Raw genomic sequence first — 14,834 nt, 5'->3', positions numbered from 1 at the left:
GTATGGGCCGAACATCAGGAAATGTTTCCTATTAGGTTGTTGCTAGTTTCTTTCAAATATTCTGCAAAAACTGGTTTGGTTCAAAAGAGCACACTTCTCCTTTACCTTATGATTTGCTGTGATACTGGCAGACCAGGTGCCAGATCATGGCAAGGCCCCTACACTTCACTGAACACTGACAAATGCATACTGGAAACCAGTCTGGCTCACTTGTGTGTTAGTATTGTTAAAACAGGAATTAGATTTATAAGCATGTGTTTGGAATTACGAAATGCTCATAGGTTGCTGCATGGATTCATCTTATTTATAACCTCTGTATGCCATGTTGTAAGGTTATAGTAAGTGTCTGCATTGTAATCCTCTGTAATTGTGTAAGTCATCAAACAGGAAAGGAGCATTAATTCATGTAGAAATGCTGGGTTCCTACAGAAGGTGTTAGGTCCTGCCCCGAAGAAGGTCCATTGAACCCAGATAAGCCATTGTGAAACAAAGACTTTGTTGATTGCTCCCCTCCACCCCCATGAAGAGGAGATTTGCAGGTGGATTCATCCCATCAGCTTGAACTCTGGGGGAAGGGAACAAAAACCACTGACAAGAAAGAACTCTCTGTATGCTGCTTGAACTTTGAGAGGTGAAGTTTTCTAAGCATAAGCAAGGGATCCACAGCTGGGTTAGCTCCAGAGAACATACAGACCTTGCTTTTTACAGCAGCTTCTATTACCTTTTGTAACCTAAGACTAACTCATTGGTGTGTGTATATTTACCTACTTTTACCTTGTAAATAACTTATTAATTTTTCTTAGTTAACAAATCTTTACTTAATTTATTATAGGATTGGCTACAAGTGTCACTTTTGGTAGAGGATCTAAGGTGCAATTGACCGGGGGTAAGTGACTGGTCCTTTGGGACTGGGAGTGTCCTGAATATTATTGTGATTTTTGGAGTAAGGGACCATCTATCACAAAGGCAAGTTTGCCGGCATGACAAGACAGACTGGAGTACCCAAGGACACGGTCTGACTCCATGTTAAGGCTGTCACAGCACTTGAGATCACACTTGATACTTGGTTGGTGAAATCTAACTATAAAACTCACAACCAGTTTGGGGTTGGTGCCCTGCTTCTCCACAGTCCGCCTTGAGATTGGTTCTCATGCTTGTGAGCCACTCCAGCCAGCTTGATATTTGCATATTAATATGAATCGCCCACAAATTTACGCAGAGAGCCCCCAATCCTAATCCTACTGCAAAATCCTAGAGTCGTTACTTACCGATAAACTAACCACTGAAACGCAGCCACCTCTGGGTTGGACAGCAACATGACACAACATTTTAATAAATAATGTGGCCAATTAAAATGAAAGGAAAATGTGTAATTTGGCCAGGATGCTGGCACTAAAGCCCCCTCCCTCCCCCATCCCGGCCAACCATGATGGGGAACTGGACTGACCTCAGGGAGAAGAATGCTCCCAAATGAGTTACCAACACAAACCTCCTCCTGTACTTGAGAGTTCTTTGGAAGTTCCATTCAAGGAATTAGAGATCTGACATGTATATCCAAAATTGCTCTGTGCTCTAATCAAGTGCTCCTAAAATGATCCATTCTATAAAGCACATTAATCACAGTACAAGACTGCATGATTACCACTTTTAGTAAGGAAAGATGGCAGCAGCACTGGCGGAGTCTCAACAACATGGACAAGACATGGACAGTACTTGAGACGTGAGAGTCACTTTGGGAATCCTTTCGACTGGCTCCAAATTCTTGTACTACTATTAGGAAAGAAGAAAATACAGAAAGCATTCAGAGGCATATCAGAGCAGCAGCTCTACCAGTCAGTCATATTTCAACAAGAGGAAATGAAAAGTAACAAGTTTAGCATGAAACTTGTGTTTTGCTGGGCTTGGTATGTTCCTACACAAGACATAAAGAAGCGAGAGATTACATAAATTATATTAACACTTTGTACTTCTGTTAAAGCTTTCATTAATCCTCAGCACCCTTGTTGAGCAGATATTATACCCATTTCAGAGAGGAGGAAACTGAGGCCCAAAGAAGTTAAAGTGACTTGCCCAACACCACATAGTGTGAACAGGACTCGGGAGTCCTGAATCAGTTCCCAGGTCTAACCACTACAATACATTGCTCACACCACCACCTGCCACACCAGTTTTTTATTGTAACTTGCACCACGCCTCCTTTCTTACCCAGAGCAAACAGATAATGCAGCGTACAGAGAGACCTATACCTTAAAGGTGAGCCTGGCAATAGCACTGCCAGAAAAAGGCTTTGCAGACACACACCAAGCCTTCTCTCCGCATATTCTATAGCCACACTCTTCACAAGGGCAGCAGTCAAGCTGTTTTCCAAAGAAGAGCCCCAAGGTGCTGAGAACTCAGGAGTCATAGCTCCCACTCTCTGCTCTGCACTCTCTCTTAATTTTAAGGGAGCATTTCCTCAATTTAAAAAACCACTCCCTGCAGAACATTTCTACAGCCTCTATTCTAACCTTTATCAAATGGGTTAGCACCAGAGTACTCTCTGCAATGACTCTTCTGCTCTTCTTGTCTCTTTAAGTAAGACTGTAGTGTTGACCTGGCAAAAATGAAATACAGCAGGGTTACCCAAGGGAGAAATTAGAGATAAATATTTAGACACAGCCTATGTCCCACAAACAGTTTACAATCTAAGCCAGTAGTCCCCAAACTTTTTACCTCATGCCTCTCCTTACCCGTGTCTGCTGCCCCCTCTCCTGAGCTGGGGCTGGGTGCAGGGCCGTGGCTCCAGGAGGGGGGAATGCAGACAGGGGTAAGGGGACGAGGCTGGGACCACAGCTGGGGGGGCCCTCAGGGCCAGGAGCAGAGCCTCGGCTGGCATCCAGGGCCAGGGGGCACTCCCTCCCCGCCCCCTGTTGAGGCTAGCCCAGGCCCCAGCCATACCCCCAAACATTCCTCTGCACCCCCTTGGGGGGTGGGGGTGCCCCACAGTTCGGGGACCTCTGATCTAAGAACTGGAGTGAGGATGGAGAAACAAGATGAGCTTCACCAGCAAGCAAGTTATCATCTCTCTAGTTAATGCTATTATTTTGTGATTCACCTTCAAGGGAATCCTGTGTCAGAGTTTCAGACAAACAGGTAAGGCTGGAAAGGAGATCTACTTTATAAAGCATGAGAGAAGAATTCTCACCTTAAAAAAATACCCAAATAACCCCATTTTCCTAGGAATGCAAGGCCCAACGGATGATGTTTTGTGCAAAATACGAATGAATACACTCTGGAGAAAAATACTCAACTGGAGGGAAAAACCTGGAATGTGGTGATGCTTAAGGAGAGGTAGGGGCAATAGTGGGCAGCAAGTTAGAAACTGGTTTATGACAATGCAATTTTGGGTTGTGTACACAGAAACATGTCACGTTGCAAGGAGGAGAAACGCCTTTCTATATATAGTTCTTTGGTGCAACAGCATCTGAATACTGCATCCAAGGCAACAAAGAGTATCAGGGGGTTGGAGGGACTGACTTGAATAAAGATTTAAAAATCTGGGTATTTATAACTTGGACAAACAACAAGCTCAGGGAGCTAGAGCATAGCCTTCAACTATTTGATGAGTATAAAGACCATGACAGAGAAAAATTAGACTTGTTGAGACACAGACCCTTTGGAGGCTTGTGGGTGTCACAAGGTAGAAGCCCTCCAAAACAGGTGGGACCACGGAGGACATTCAGATCATTAGTAAGGGTCTGGGAGAGAGGGACTAAAGAATTAAATTAAATTAATGGAGAATATCCTATCTCTTAGGACTGGAAGGGACCTTGAAAGGTCAGCGAGTCCAGCCCCTGCCTTCACTAGCAGGACCAAGTACTGATTTTGCCCCAGATCCCTAAGTGGCCCCCTCAAGGATTGAATTTACAACCCTTGGTTTAGCAGGCCAATGCTCAAATCATTGAGCTATCCCTCCCCCTAGAAGACTAGGATGTTACCTGCAGAGTTGTGGAAGTCCAAGAGACTTGTCTACATTATACTCTTCTGGGAAACTGTGAGAGTCTGTACCCTTATGTTCACCACTTTTACAAAACTATGCTAAATCTTGGACAAATTATGCCCTGTGAGGTATCATTTGAAAGATCATAATCTGCTGAACATTACTGTTCTGGTAAAATATGTGTAGAAATATTGTATGTAAAGTTATAATATTCTACTGTATGACTTTACTGAGACATGTTCCTAGTTTAGGGAAACAGCTTCAAACTAGTTCCCCAGAGACAAAAGGCTAGCCAGCACCTCAGCCAGGTGTCAGCATAATCACATGGACCATCACCTGATTAAGCGGCCATTCTTTGGCAGGAAGAAGGGTACGAGTGAGAAATTTACCTCTTGGCAATGGAACAGCTGGGGGTTCCCATGCAAACAGTTATAAAAATGAGGAAAAGTTATAAAAATGAACAACAGAAGCCACAAATCACCTCTCTCCCCTCATCTCTTCTCACAGCATCAACAATGTTTGAAAGACAAAAGAAGCATAATTGAACTGGGGAGGGGTCCTGGCTGGAGGTATCTAGCCAGATTGCTGTCTGCATGTTGTAAGCGAAACCTTTTTGCTTTAAATTCAATTAGCTTGTTAAGTTAGGTATTAGCTTGCATTTAACCTTTTATTTCTTTGTAACCAATTCTGACTTATATGCCTCATTACTTGTAATCACTTAAAAACCATCTTTCTGTAGTTAATACACTTGTTTTATCTAAACCCGTGTGTTTAGATTGAAGTGTTTGGGAAATGCCATTTGAGATAACAAGGTATTTGCATATTATTTTCTATGAATGAAATGATGAACTTTATATGAGCTTGTACTGTCCAGAAGGAAAGAGCAGGGCAGTACAAGACGCAAATGTCTGGGGACAAGTCCAGAACTGGGAATTTGCTGGTGTCACTCTGCAATACAATTCAGGAGTGGCTGGCTAAGAACACTCATATAATTCAGCTGTGAATAGCTTACATGCTAGAGGCTGTGAGAGAGCTGTCCAGGAGTGGCTGCTCTCACAGCAAAGCAGTGTAAAAGGCACCCCAGGCTGGAGAACTGAGGGGACACAGCTATCTAACAGTCCAGTACCCTGGGTAATGTCACAGAAATTTCTCACCATTTTACACTGACATTCAGGGTGGTAATACAAAGGACACAGGCAGTCAGAGGAGTTTTTAAACCACTGTATCATCACAATCCGCTCCAAGCAGTGTTGAACAACACCACTGGGGTTAAAAACACCAATGATCTGTTTATACTAGTGATCCCACTGTTATAACAATGGTGGAGCTGCAATGATGGGATTGCAAAGAGATTTCCAAAAAGCATCTAGCATATACACAGTCGGACATTATTTGGAAAGCAGAATTTGCCTAGACAGTTCACTTCTGGCTTAATAAGATTTCACTGTAAGATGAAAACAAGAATTGGAAAGGAGGGGAAGTCACCATCCTCCCACCTTCTCAGACACTCATACCTTGATCTTGCAAAGAGCACATTGTACACAGACTGCTCATCTTCTGAGAGTTTTAACCGGTGTAACTGAGTGTGTCGCTCAGGCAGAGATACCTAGAGAGAAAAAACAAACAGAGTCAGCCATTTACTGTGTAAAGATTTCAGAAAGCCCCATGATCACTGCTGATTCCTGCAGCTTCATTGAACCCAACATCACCAAACAACATATGCAAGACTCTGCTGTCTCAAAGATCAAACAGCCTGTCTTTCCCCAGGCCAGATGGCCCAGGACTGCTCTGCAGGCAACATGCTCAGCTCCTTGGGAGGAAATCTTTCACACTGCTGTGGATAGAACACTGAAGCCCCTTTGGCCTTCTACAGAGTAGTGTTTCACATGGTCCTCCCCACAACGTTCAAGAGTCAAGGAATAACCACAAGATGGCAGCCATGAGCTGACATAGGACAGAAGCCATGGATCACCAGGCCTAACAGGATGGTGCTATATTTTAAAATGGGTCAAGCACGTCAGGTCCTAAATGGGTAGGATGTGATAAGGATGGGATGAAGTTTCTCATCTGATTTGAATCTTTAAAAAAAAAAAAGAAAAAAGAAAAAAAAATCCATCTTCACTCAAGATTAAAGATGCTAAGCCATGTAGAGCACTCCCTGTTGGCTCTGCATCTGCAGGTACAGTAACACTGCCAGGTTCCTCATCACAGCCACAGCAGCTAACAAGCGAGGCTGATTCTCTAACTTGGGCAGAGTTAAAGAATATATACACAGAAGGAACATTTACCATGTCCATTGAAACTTAAAAATACTATTGGATAGGCATCCCTACAACCCACATGCATGCATCCCCAGCCATGTCCCCTGAAGGTTCAACAGCTAAGAGTGAACACGCCTAACTTGAGGTGGGGTGATCATTCTGGAAGCAGATGCCAGAGAGATTACTGAATGTTTCTCACCTCTGCAACAGTCCCATCCAACTCCAGCCCGAACGCCATTGCTGAAAACCCCTCCCCCAAGCCACATACTAGCATCTTGTAGTTCGTTTATCCCTCCAGATGCCAAGTTCCCTGGCATTCTTCACTTAAGAAATAGCTAGGTTAAGGGTGAACTCACAATTGCCAACCTCAAACATTCAAAAACTATGAGTCCAGCCCCACAAAAATAAAGAGATTAAAAAAGTAATGCTGGGTTTTGTTTTGTTTTTATTAGCCTTCTGTTTTTCATCCCTTAGGCTATACTTGCTTCACATTTTAATGCTTTTCTTTGCAATCATGAGGGCCAGAAACTTACTTATTTTAAATTAAAGTTAAGACTCTCATACAATATTATGATTCCAGGAGCTGGGGCTTTAGGAAAAACACTACAAATCACAAACCTCAAAAATCACTAGAGTTGACAACACTCTGAGCTATATAATGTTTAATTTGCTAATATATTGCAAGGAAAGAAATCCGATATCTTATATTTCTCTTTGAATACTGAGACTCACTACTGGGTTTCTCCTCTGCTCTAAAGCTCCGAAGAGGATCACACCTGCCAGTCACTGACCAATGACAAGGTGCTGCTGCATTCTGACCCAGCTTTTTGTCCAAGAGTTAACATAGTGTGGCACAGATTTCAGGAAATGGCACCCTTCTTTCTGTGCTAAACCTAATCATCCTAAAGCAATCATGGTACAAACTGGGTGTTTACAGAGCTGTTAAGCTCTGCTTGGTTAGCACTCAGGCTTAAAGGAAGTCAAATGCTCTGTTTATATCAGTCAATATTAAAAGACAACAGGCAACTAAGCCTCAAGTGCTACATGCTTACTAGGGCATGACTAATTTCTGGGGTTGAGAAAGCAGCTGCTTGGTACACCGTTCACAATTAGCTACTACAAGCTAGCTGCACAACATTTTTAGAAGTAGCTTTTTTTTTTTTTTTTTTTTTTTTTTTTTTTTAAGTAAGAGTTTTGTATGCTGAGATACCCCAAATAATCCATTAGAGGAAACAAATTGCTATCTTAATTTGTAAGTAGTCTTGCAAGGCCATCTTTGGCATTTCGTTGCTGTTACAATCCCAGTAGTAGGAATGGCTAGCCTGAATAAGATAAATTTGATACCTGATTATATCTCTTCTCAGAGTATCCAGGCTCACCATTCTGACCTGGCCATTTGTTGGATGTAAGAGTTCAGTTCACTAACTCTCTGCTCTGTAGAATATTTTAATTGACAGGAAATTTAACTTCATTAGGAAAACAACAATATATAATAAGCTTTTTGTTCCATTTTGGGAAGGTGGGTTGCTTTTCCTGAAGAGGAAGCCAAGCCTCCTAGCTGGTGAATGATAAGGTCTGGTCTTGCATCCTAAACTGCAGAACAAAGGGAAAAACTAGTCGTAGAGTGACAAGCCCATATATGAAAAACTACCATCTAATTGCTACATGAAGGGCACAGCTCTCTTTCCCACCCCCAGAAGAAGAGAAAGGTCATTACCAGGGGCTTGCCGGTCGAGTCCAACTGGTCCTTGGTTCTCCGCAATAAGAGACTCCTGGTTAAGATACTCAATCTCTCTCCCCCTTTCTTTGTATTGTTATCTACCTGGTTCTTCCACAGCTTGAATTCATCAAAGGGAGAGCATCGCAGAAACCTAACAGGAGAGGAGAGAAAAGACAATTAATACCAGTTTAAGTGAAGTTCTTTGGTTAGTCTCGAGAAGATCAGAAGATAATCTGATTACTTCCCATCCAAAACAGCTTTGTGTTCTGTTTACATCAAATTCCCTCAAACAAAAGCCCACAACAGTAACAGAATCTATATTCAAACTTAGCACTGACACATCTTTGTACACTAAAACAACAAACTGTCTGATGATCAGAGAAGTCTTACTCCCAATGGAGCTAGGGGGCAGTGATGTTGGCTCAGCAGGGGCCACCTCCTCTTAGTTGGTATACCCTGAATACCTCACTTTAAAAAAAAAAAAAAATGGCAAAAAGAAAAATAGCATAAGAATTTGCCAAAAGACATCACATTTAATGCTTCAAACTCCCATCTCTCCAATCAGACAATCTGTTCATCTCAAGTTTGTGCAAAAGTTCCCCTCCAATCACCAAGCTTGAAGCTAAACTCAGTGATTAAATCAGATACTTTTGTAAACTATCAAAAATAACAAGTGTTCAACCCGCTTATGACCCAACTAGAGCCACTTTTTGCAGAGCCATCTAAATTCATAACTCATTTGTTGGAAACTACTGTAACAAGGACACGCTCCCTCATTCTAACAAAGCCCTAGCAATGCCACAGGAGAGAAACAACAACTATTGAGTGAACACAGCTGTTCATTAAGGTCAGTGCCATGGTTAATTCAATTCTCCTGTAAGAACATACAGTAGATTAATAACCAACCTAACCCCCTTGATTATGAAAGCAAAACTATAAACAATAGGTCAATGGACCAGGATACAGAGCAACTAGGCTGTGGACCATCTTATCTGCAGGTGTAGAATCTAATGCCATACAAAGAACTACAGTAAAAGTACTGGCCTAGCCAAAATCCATTCACCTGAGAAGACTGCATTACTATACGTTGCTCGGTGGTATTGAATTACTAAAGAATAACTGGATTGGGAATCCACACCACTAGCAAAGTTACTGTACACCAGGATCTTTAGTTTAAGATGACTGGACGATGTCTATAGACAAAGCTACGGTGACCAGGGTTATATTGTTTCCCACGTGGTCAGCTCACCTGAGCAGTGAGTACATATCCAGCAGGTTGTTCTGTATAGGCGTCCCAGTGACGGCCCATCTGGCACTGGCTCTCAGTTTGCACACAGCTATAGAGGTCTGAACTTTGGGGTTTTTGATATTGTGGGCCTCATCCAGTATAATCCGAGCCCAGGCGACTCGGAGCAGAGGAGAACAGGGACATGACGTATCCTGGAGGAGAAAGCAGGCTTCAATTTATAATTCTATATCAGGCTGGGTGCGGGAGGGGAAACCCACATCCTGGAGTGCCAGAAGTCAATAAATTTTTGGGTGGCAGGAAGTCTTTCCCTGGTGGAAGTCCCCACAAATCTGAGCAGGTCTTAGCAGTCACCACTTCTGTTGCGGGTCTCTCTCCACCCCTTTATAACATGCACTTGTTATTGGAGTCAAGTAGCTCTGGAAAACTGTCAAGAAAGTCTACTAGCCCAGGATCAAAGCATCCTTGCCTGTACTTTACCGTGATTATGGATGATAATGAAAAATGCATATTTTAATATCCTGCCCAAAAATATATTCATTCTGGACAAGCAGAATTTTGCCAGGTTATGACAAAGGGATAAATGTAATGCACTCCAAAAGATAAATCCCATCCCATTAAACACAAGACATTAATCCATGAGGGGAGATTTTACATTTACAAGTGTGTGGAAATACATAGATTCAATGGCTATGGGAGACATATTTGGGTCCCTTGTGCATACAGATGTAAGGAATAAAGTTCATATACAAAGCGCAACCAGGGAATTGAGGTGTACTTCATCTATACCATGCAGCCAATTGAAAGTAGTTTTGACTTTAGGGTATGTCTCCATTGCAAGAAAACACACATGGCTGGTCCAGGTCAGCTGACGCAGGCTTGCGGGCCTCAGGCTGCAGGTATATAAAACTGCAATGTAAACATTTGGCTTGGGCTGGAGTCCAAGCCCTGGTTAGTTACTACTATTAAAAGTAACATGATTATTGTAATAAAGATTAGGATAGATACTCTACTTTTTCTGTTTACTTTGTGCACTTGACAACACATCGTCTCCAGTCAGTTTCTCCTGTTTGTATAAGTCTTTCGCAGCAACAGGGGATTGAAAAAGAAATACTTTTCCATGTACAATAATCTTAGGTGTTTCTTGTAACAATAATAGGTTGAATAACTTCTCAATCTAGTATGATTTTTAAGTTTCTCTGTATAAAGCAGCCCCCTCGTCAACTCCATGTATCTCACCCCCACATCATGGTCCTCAGCAGGGACCTCTCCCTCTTCCTTCTTTGTGGGAATTTCCTTGGAGAGAAGACTGTAGGTGGTGACAACAATGTCATATTCAGAGAGGCTGTACAAAAAGAAGAGGCATGCTTGTCAGCAATGATACCCATCAGGAACCCTTTCTGCAAGGCAGGCAAAAGCAAAACTCAAGGATGAACATGTTGGAGGATACTGTTCTGTAAGAGCCAGTGCTTCAAATCAATCCTGACTCCCTATGCCTCCTACAGTTCTACTACTGAGGGCTTCTCCCCAAGACAGCTCAGCCAATAAGCCTCCTGCTTAGCGCTTTGTTTCTCCTGTGCAGAATTGCCATGGCTTTGCACTTACGCCTCTACTTGCTTGTTCCGGTTGGCTCCATGGTACAGACAGACCCTCAGTTTGCCACTGCTTACACGTCTCTCAACCTCCTTTTTCCAGTGGTGGATCAGGGATGCTGGACAGATGATTAAAGTACCTCGGGAGAGGATGACAGAGGAATCTTAAATAGAAAGACCAGAAAAGGAAGAGGTTTCAGAATCTTCTCATTAGAGTACAATTAGGATGGAATTTCCCAACCAGCTGCCTGGACGTTCCAGACCTTCCATCTATTTAGAGGAGCAGGCCCACTTTCCCCATTCACATGGTTCTGCAAAGTAGATGTGAGTGTCTTTTTTAAGTGTTTCAGTTCTTCAGTGTATTCCTGCAGTTGTACATTTTTGAGAAAATCTGTACGATATTAAAAACGTCACATGCAAACAAAAATATTTTAAAGATCAGCTTATTTTTCATGTACTTGACATTCTTTTGTTGCTATTTAGTGTTAACAAAAATGTCATGCATGAAGCCTTACTAATATAATAAATAAGGATTTCAATATGAAGCAATATGAAACTCTGAAAGACTAAAGTGCCTTATTATCACACTTCATTATTTCTGTTTCAGCATGCTGAAAGTCTAGAAAAAAGCCAGAATGTGACATCTCACGAAAACAGTCTAAGCAAATATTTAAGTTTTGTTTTAGGAAAAAGAAATACCGATTGCTTAAGAAAGACAGAAAATCCCGGTAACATTTTTGGGAGGAATAAAAAAAAAAAAGCCTCACAACAAATTAACTGAGGATGGAGCCATCATTCTGAGGAAATAAATTAATAATGAATGTTTCTGTGTAAACATACACAGAACTGGATACACTGGTGCAATCATTCTGTAGGAGGATATATGCAATCTCCACTTGGCTTTAATACAAGATATGCATAACATCACCTAGTTTCTATGCTTCAAAATGAAGTATAGATTAAATACCCATAGGGAATTCTTTCCCTCATCGTCAGAGATGGAATGGTGTTTTTAGTTCTCTGTATTGCATAGTGCTGTCAGAATCCTCCCTACCGAGATTCAAGGAGGGGCGGGGGATTACACAACCCCCCCCCCCCACACACACACACACACACACAAACGTACAGTCATTTGGATCCCAAGATTATCTCCAAGTGTAAATGGTAATAGAGGAGTTCGATAGCAGTGCTTGGATTTCTCACACACATCCTTAGCAATCTTGCTAGGACTTTGACCAACCAAATTGCATAACAACCAACAAAGATTTATGAAAGACCTATAGTTCCTACAGACTGGGCAGGCCATGGTCACACACACAGTTTCTAAACTCCACCCAACGGAGGGGCACATTTAACAGCTTGCAGAAACCCCAGGGACAAACAAAAGGGGAAAATGTAGCCTTCTGATATTCACGTGCAACTCACTGACTTCAGAAGGAGTTACATATCCAAGGGCAAGACTGTATATTACTTGCATATAATGGAGCAGTATGCATTTGCCTTAATCCTGGCTAAATGGAGACAGACTACAAATCCCAGCATTCATATCTCTATCCTGATTGAGTGGAGCACTCTGATCCCAGCATATACCTTCTGCAGGCTGCACCTCCAGAGCCAAGTGTAGGGCAACCACTTTGTAGCACACTGTGGATCACACTTTGGCCAACCAGGTACCACAACGCATGTTGCCCACACACAATGCACATCTTTTAGAGAGCCCAGACACTTGAAGTACTAGCATTGTGTTGCAGTATAATTGTTCTATACCGTGTTTCGACAGCCACATTTCTAATTTCTTCTCCTTTCCTTTCCCCTTCTCTAGCCTTTTCTGGGCCAGAATGAGTGCAATCATTGTTAGAGTCTTCCCCAGGCCCATATCATCCGCTGGAAAGAAAAAGCAGAGGGAAAGTCACGATTACCTCATGAAATGAGTCTGCATAGCTCAAATCTATGCTGAAGCATCTCAAACTCACAAGTAACATAGTATGATATTTGTTGATCTTGAAGAACTTACTACCGCAAGCTATGATTTGCTATGGATCGCTGACCCATATTTGGATGGGATACAAGGAAAACAGGATTCTCCAGGATAAGGAACCTGACTAAAATACAGCTTTCACCACTGCCACCATAGTGGAGAATTAATTACAAGGCATGTTTTTGCCAGTATAAATGCATCCCAAAAGGATACACTGCATCATTATGTTGCTTACCCAGAATTCCTCCACACGGTCTCTGACTCTCCCTCCAGAGTAGCCATGCAAGTGCTTGCTTCTGGTGCAGCAACAATGGGACCTGAAAAGATTAGGTACAGAATGTAAAGTGTAATTGGCGTTCAGAGACATTGCTCTCAGACATTTCTGTTCTCAATGCCAAGTTGGTCAATTCATCAAGTTCTGTTTTAGTGCAACTGTACTCTCAGCACTTGTCTGTCAGCTTTCTTTCCAAACCAATACAAACAGCTCAGAGTGGTACTAGTTACTCTGAGATCAGACTTTTTGCAATAGCAAGACGCTATAAAGGTTATAAGACACCCTAACTTGTGCTAGTACTTCACACACAAGCTGGAAGAAATTTTTAAATGTATGATATTTGTAAAGAAATATGAAAGATATTTTATGAGCATGTCATTTTAAAAGCTTTATTTTACTATGAAAGATCACTGTCTGAGAAACAGATCTATACAGTGTAGGAAAATTTAAAAAACAACAAGTTTTTATCCTTGGGAATCATGTCTAGCAAATAATGCAACTTCTGACCCTGTATGTTATATTATTTTATATTATTGTATAAGCATCCAAACAAATTTATTATATGACCTGTAGTGGAAATCTGAGGTGTTATTGAGAGTAAAGGAATTTTTTCATGACTAACTGCATATAGCAACAATCAACTCCTAATAATGTTGGAGGAGGTCAAGTTTGACTATTTATTCATTCTCTTAGTATTCCTCTACTATCTACTCTATAGGACTGATTTCTGTACACCTCTATCTCGATATAACGCTGTCCTGGGGAGCCAAAAAATCGTACCGCGTTATAGGTGAAACCGCGTTATATCGAACTTGCTTTGATCCACTGGAGTGCGCAGCTCCCTCCTTCCCCCTCCCCTCCCTCCCCCGGGAGCACTGCTTTACTGCGTTATATCCGAATTCGTGTTATATCGGGTCGCATTATATGGGGTAGCGGTATACTTGCATAAGGCAAAAGCTGTTTTTAATAATGAAATAGTCCAGCTGATTGTGGCACAGAGTTGGCAATGGCATAGCTATCAGCATTTTTATAGAGTAGCTGTCACTGTAGTATCTAGGTTCTTCATGAGGATTAAAGAATGACAATTAAATCTGCCCAGCAGGGACAGATTTTCTTGTGGGTCCCCATACTCGGTTCATGCAATACTATGGCAAAAAGGGCTAATGTGATCTTTGGATATATAAACATGGGAGTAGTGAGTAGGAGGATGATTTTATCTCTGTATACATCATTGGTGAGGCTGATACTGGAATACTGCATACGGTTCTGATATCCACATTTTAAAGAGGATGTTGAAAAATTAGCTTATCAAAAAGATTGAGAGGTGACTTGATTACAGTGTCTAAGTACCTTCACAGGGAAAAAATGCTCCAAGTATTAAAGGGCTGTAGATTCTAGCGGAGAAAGGTGTAACAAGAACAAACGGCTTGAAGCTGAAGCCAGACAAATTCAAATTAGAAACACGTTTTTAAAACAGTGAGGGTGACTAACCACTGGAACAAACTACCAAGGGAAGTGGAGGGTCCTCCATTTTGTGGAGTCTTCAAAGGCTGGATGCCTTTCTGGAAGATGTGCTTTAGCCAGGTTATGCTTTGGGCTCAATACAGAGGTAACTGGGTGAAATTGAATGGCCTGAGACATACTGGAGATCAGATTAGGTGATCTAATGATCTTTCCAGTCTTTAAACTCTATGAAACTATGAATTGCTAAAAGGCTTTGAAGCACATAGCTGCAAAATTTGGGAGCTAACTGCACTTACACCCTTCACTGTCTAGTCAACAGG

At 41.9% G+C, this 14,834-nt stretch overlaps 1 protein-coding gene across 3 annotated transcripts in view; it reads right to left on the bottom strand.

The window, feature by feature from the left end:
* Positions 1–14,834, bottom strand: part of TTF2 (transcription termination factor 2) — a 50,079-nt gene that overhangs the window by 9,553 nt on the left and 25,692 nt on the right. For all 3 annotated transcript variants that reach the window (XM_034789770.1, XM_034789790.1, XM_034789781.1), the window contains 9 exons: positions 13,012–13,093; positions 12,566–12,682; positions 10,812–10,962; positions 10,446–10,551; positions 9,210–9,400; positions 7,958–8,111; positions 5,494–5,585; positions 2,508–2,593; positions 1,643–1,770 (listed from right to left, as the gene is read on the bottom strand). In XM_034789770.1, coding sequence (XP_034645661.1) covers positions 1,643–1,770; positions 2,508–2,593; positions 5,494–5,585; positions 7,958–8,111; positions 9,210–9,400; positions 10,446–10,551; positions 10,812–10,962; positions 12,566–12,682; positions 13,012–13,093 — 1,107 coding nt within the window. The remainder of the gene's footprint in view (positions 1–1,642; positions 1,771–2,507; positions 2,594–5,493; positions 5,586–7,957; positions 8,112–9,209; positions 9,401–10,445; positions 10,552–10,811; positions 10,963–12,565; positions 12,683–13,011; positions 13,094–14,834) is intronic.

The sequence above is a fragment of the Trachemys scripta genome, chromosome 1 (assembly GCF_013100865.1).
Source record: "Trachemys scripta elegans isolate TJP31775 chromosome 1, CAS_Tse_1.0, whole genome shotgun sequence".
Lineage (NCBI taxonomy): Eukaryota > Metazoa > Chordata > Testudines > Emydidae > Trachemys > Trachemys scripta.
Note: the sequence above shows the minus strand (reverse complement) of the source record. Positions and strands in the feature narration are given on the sequence as shown.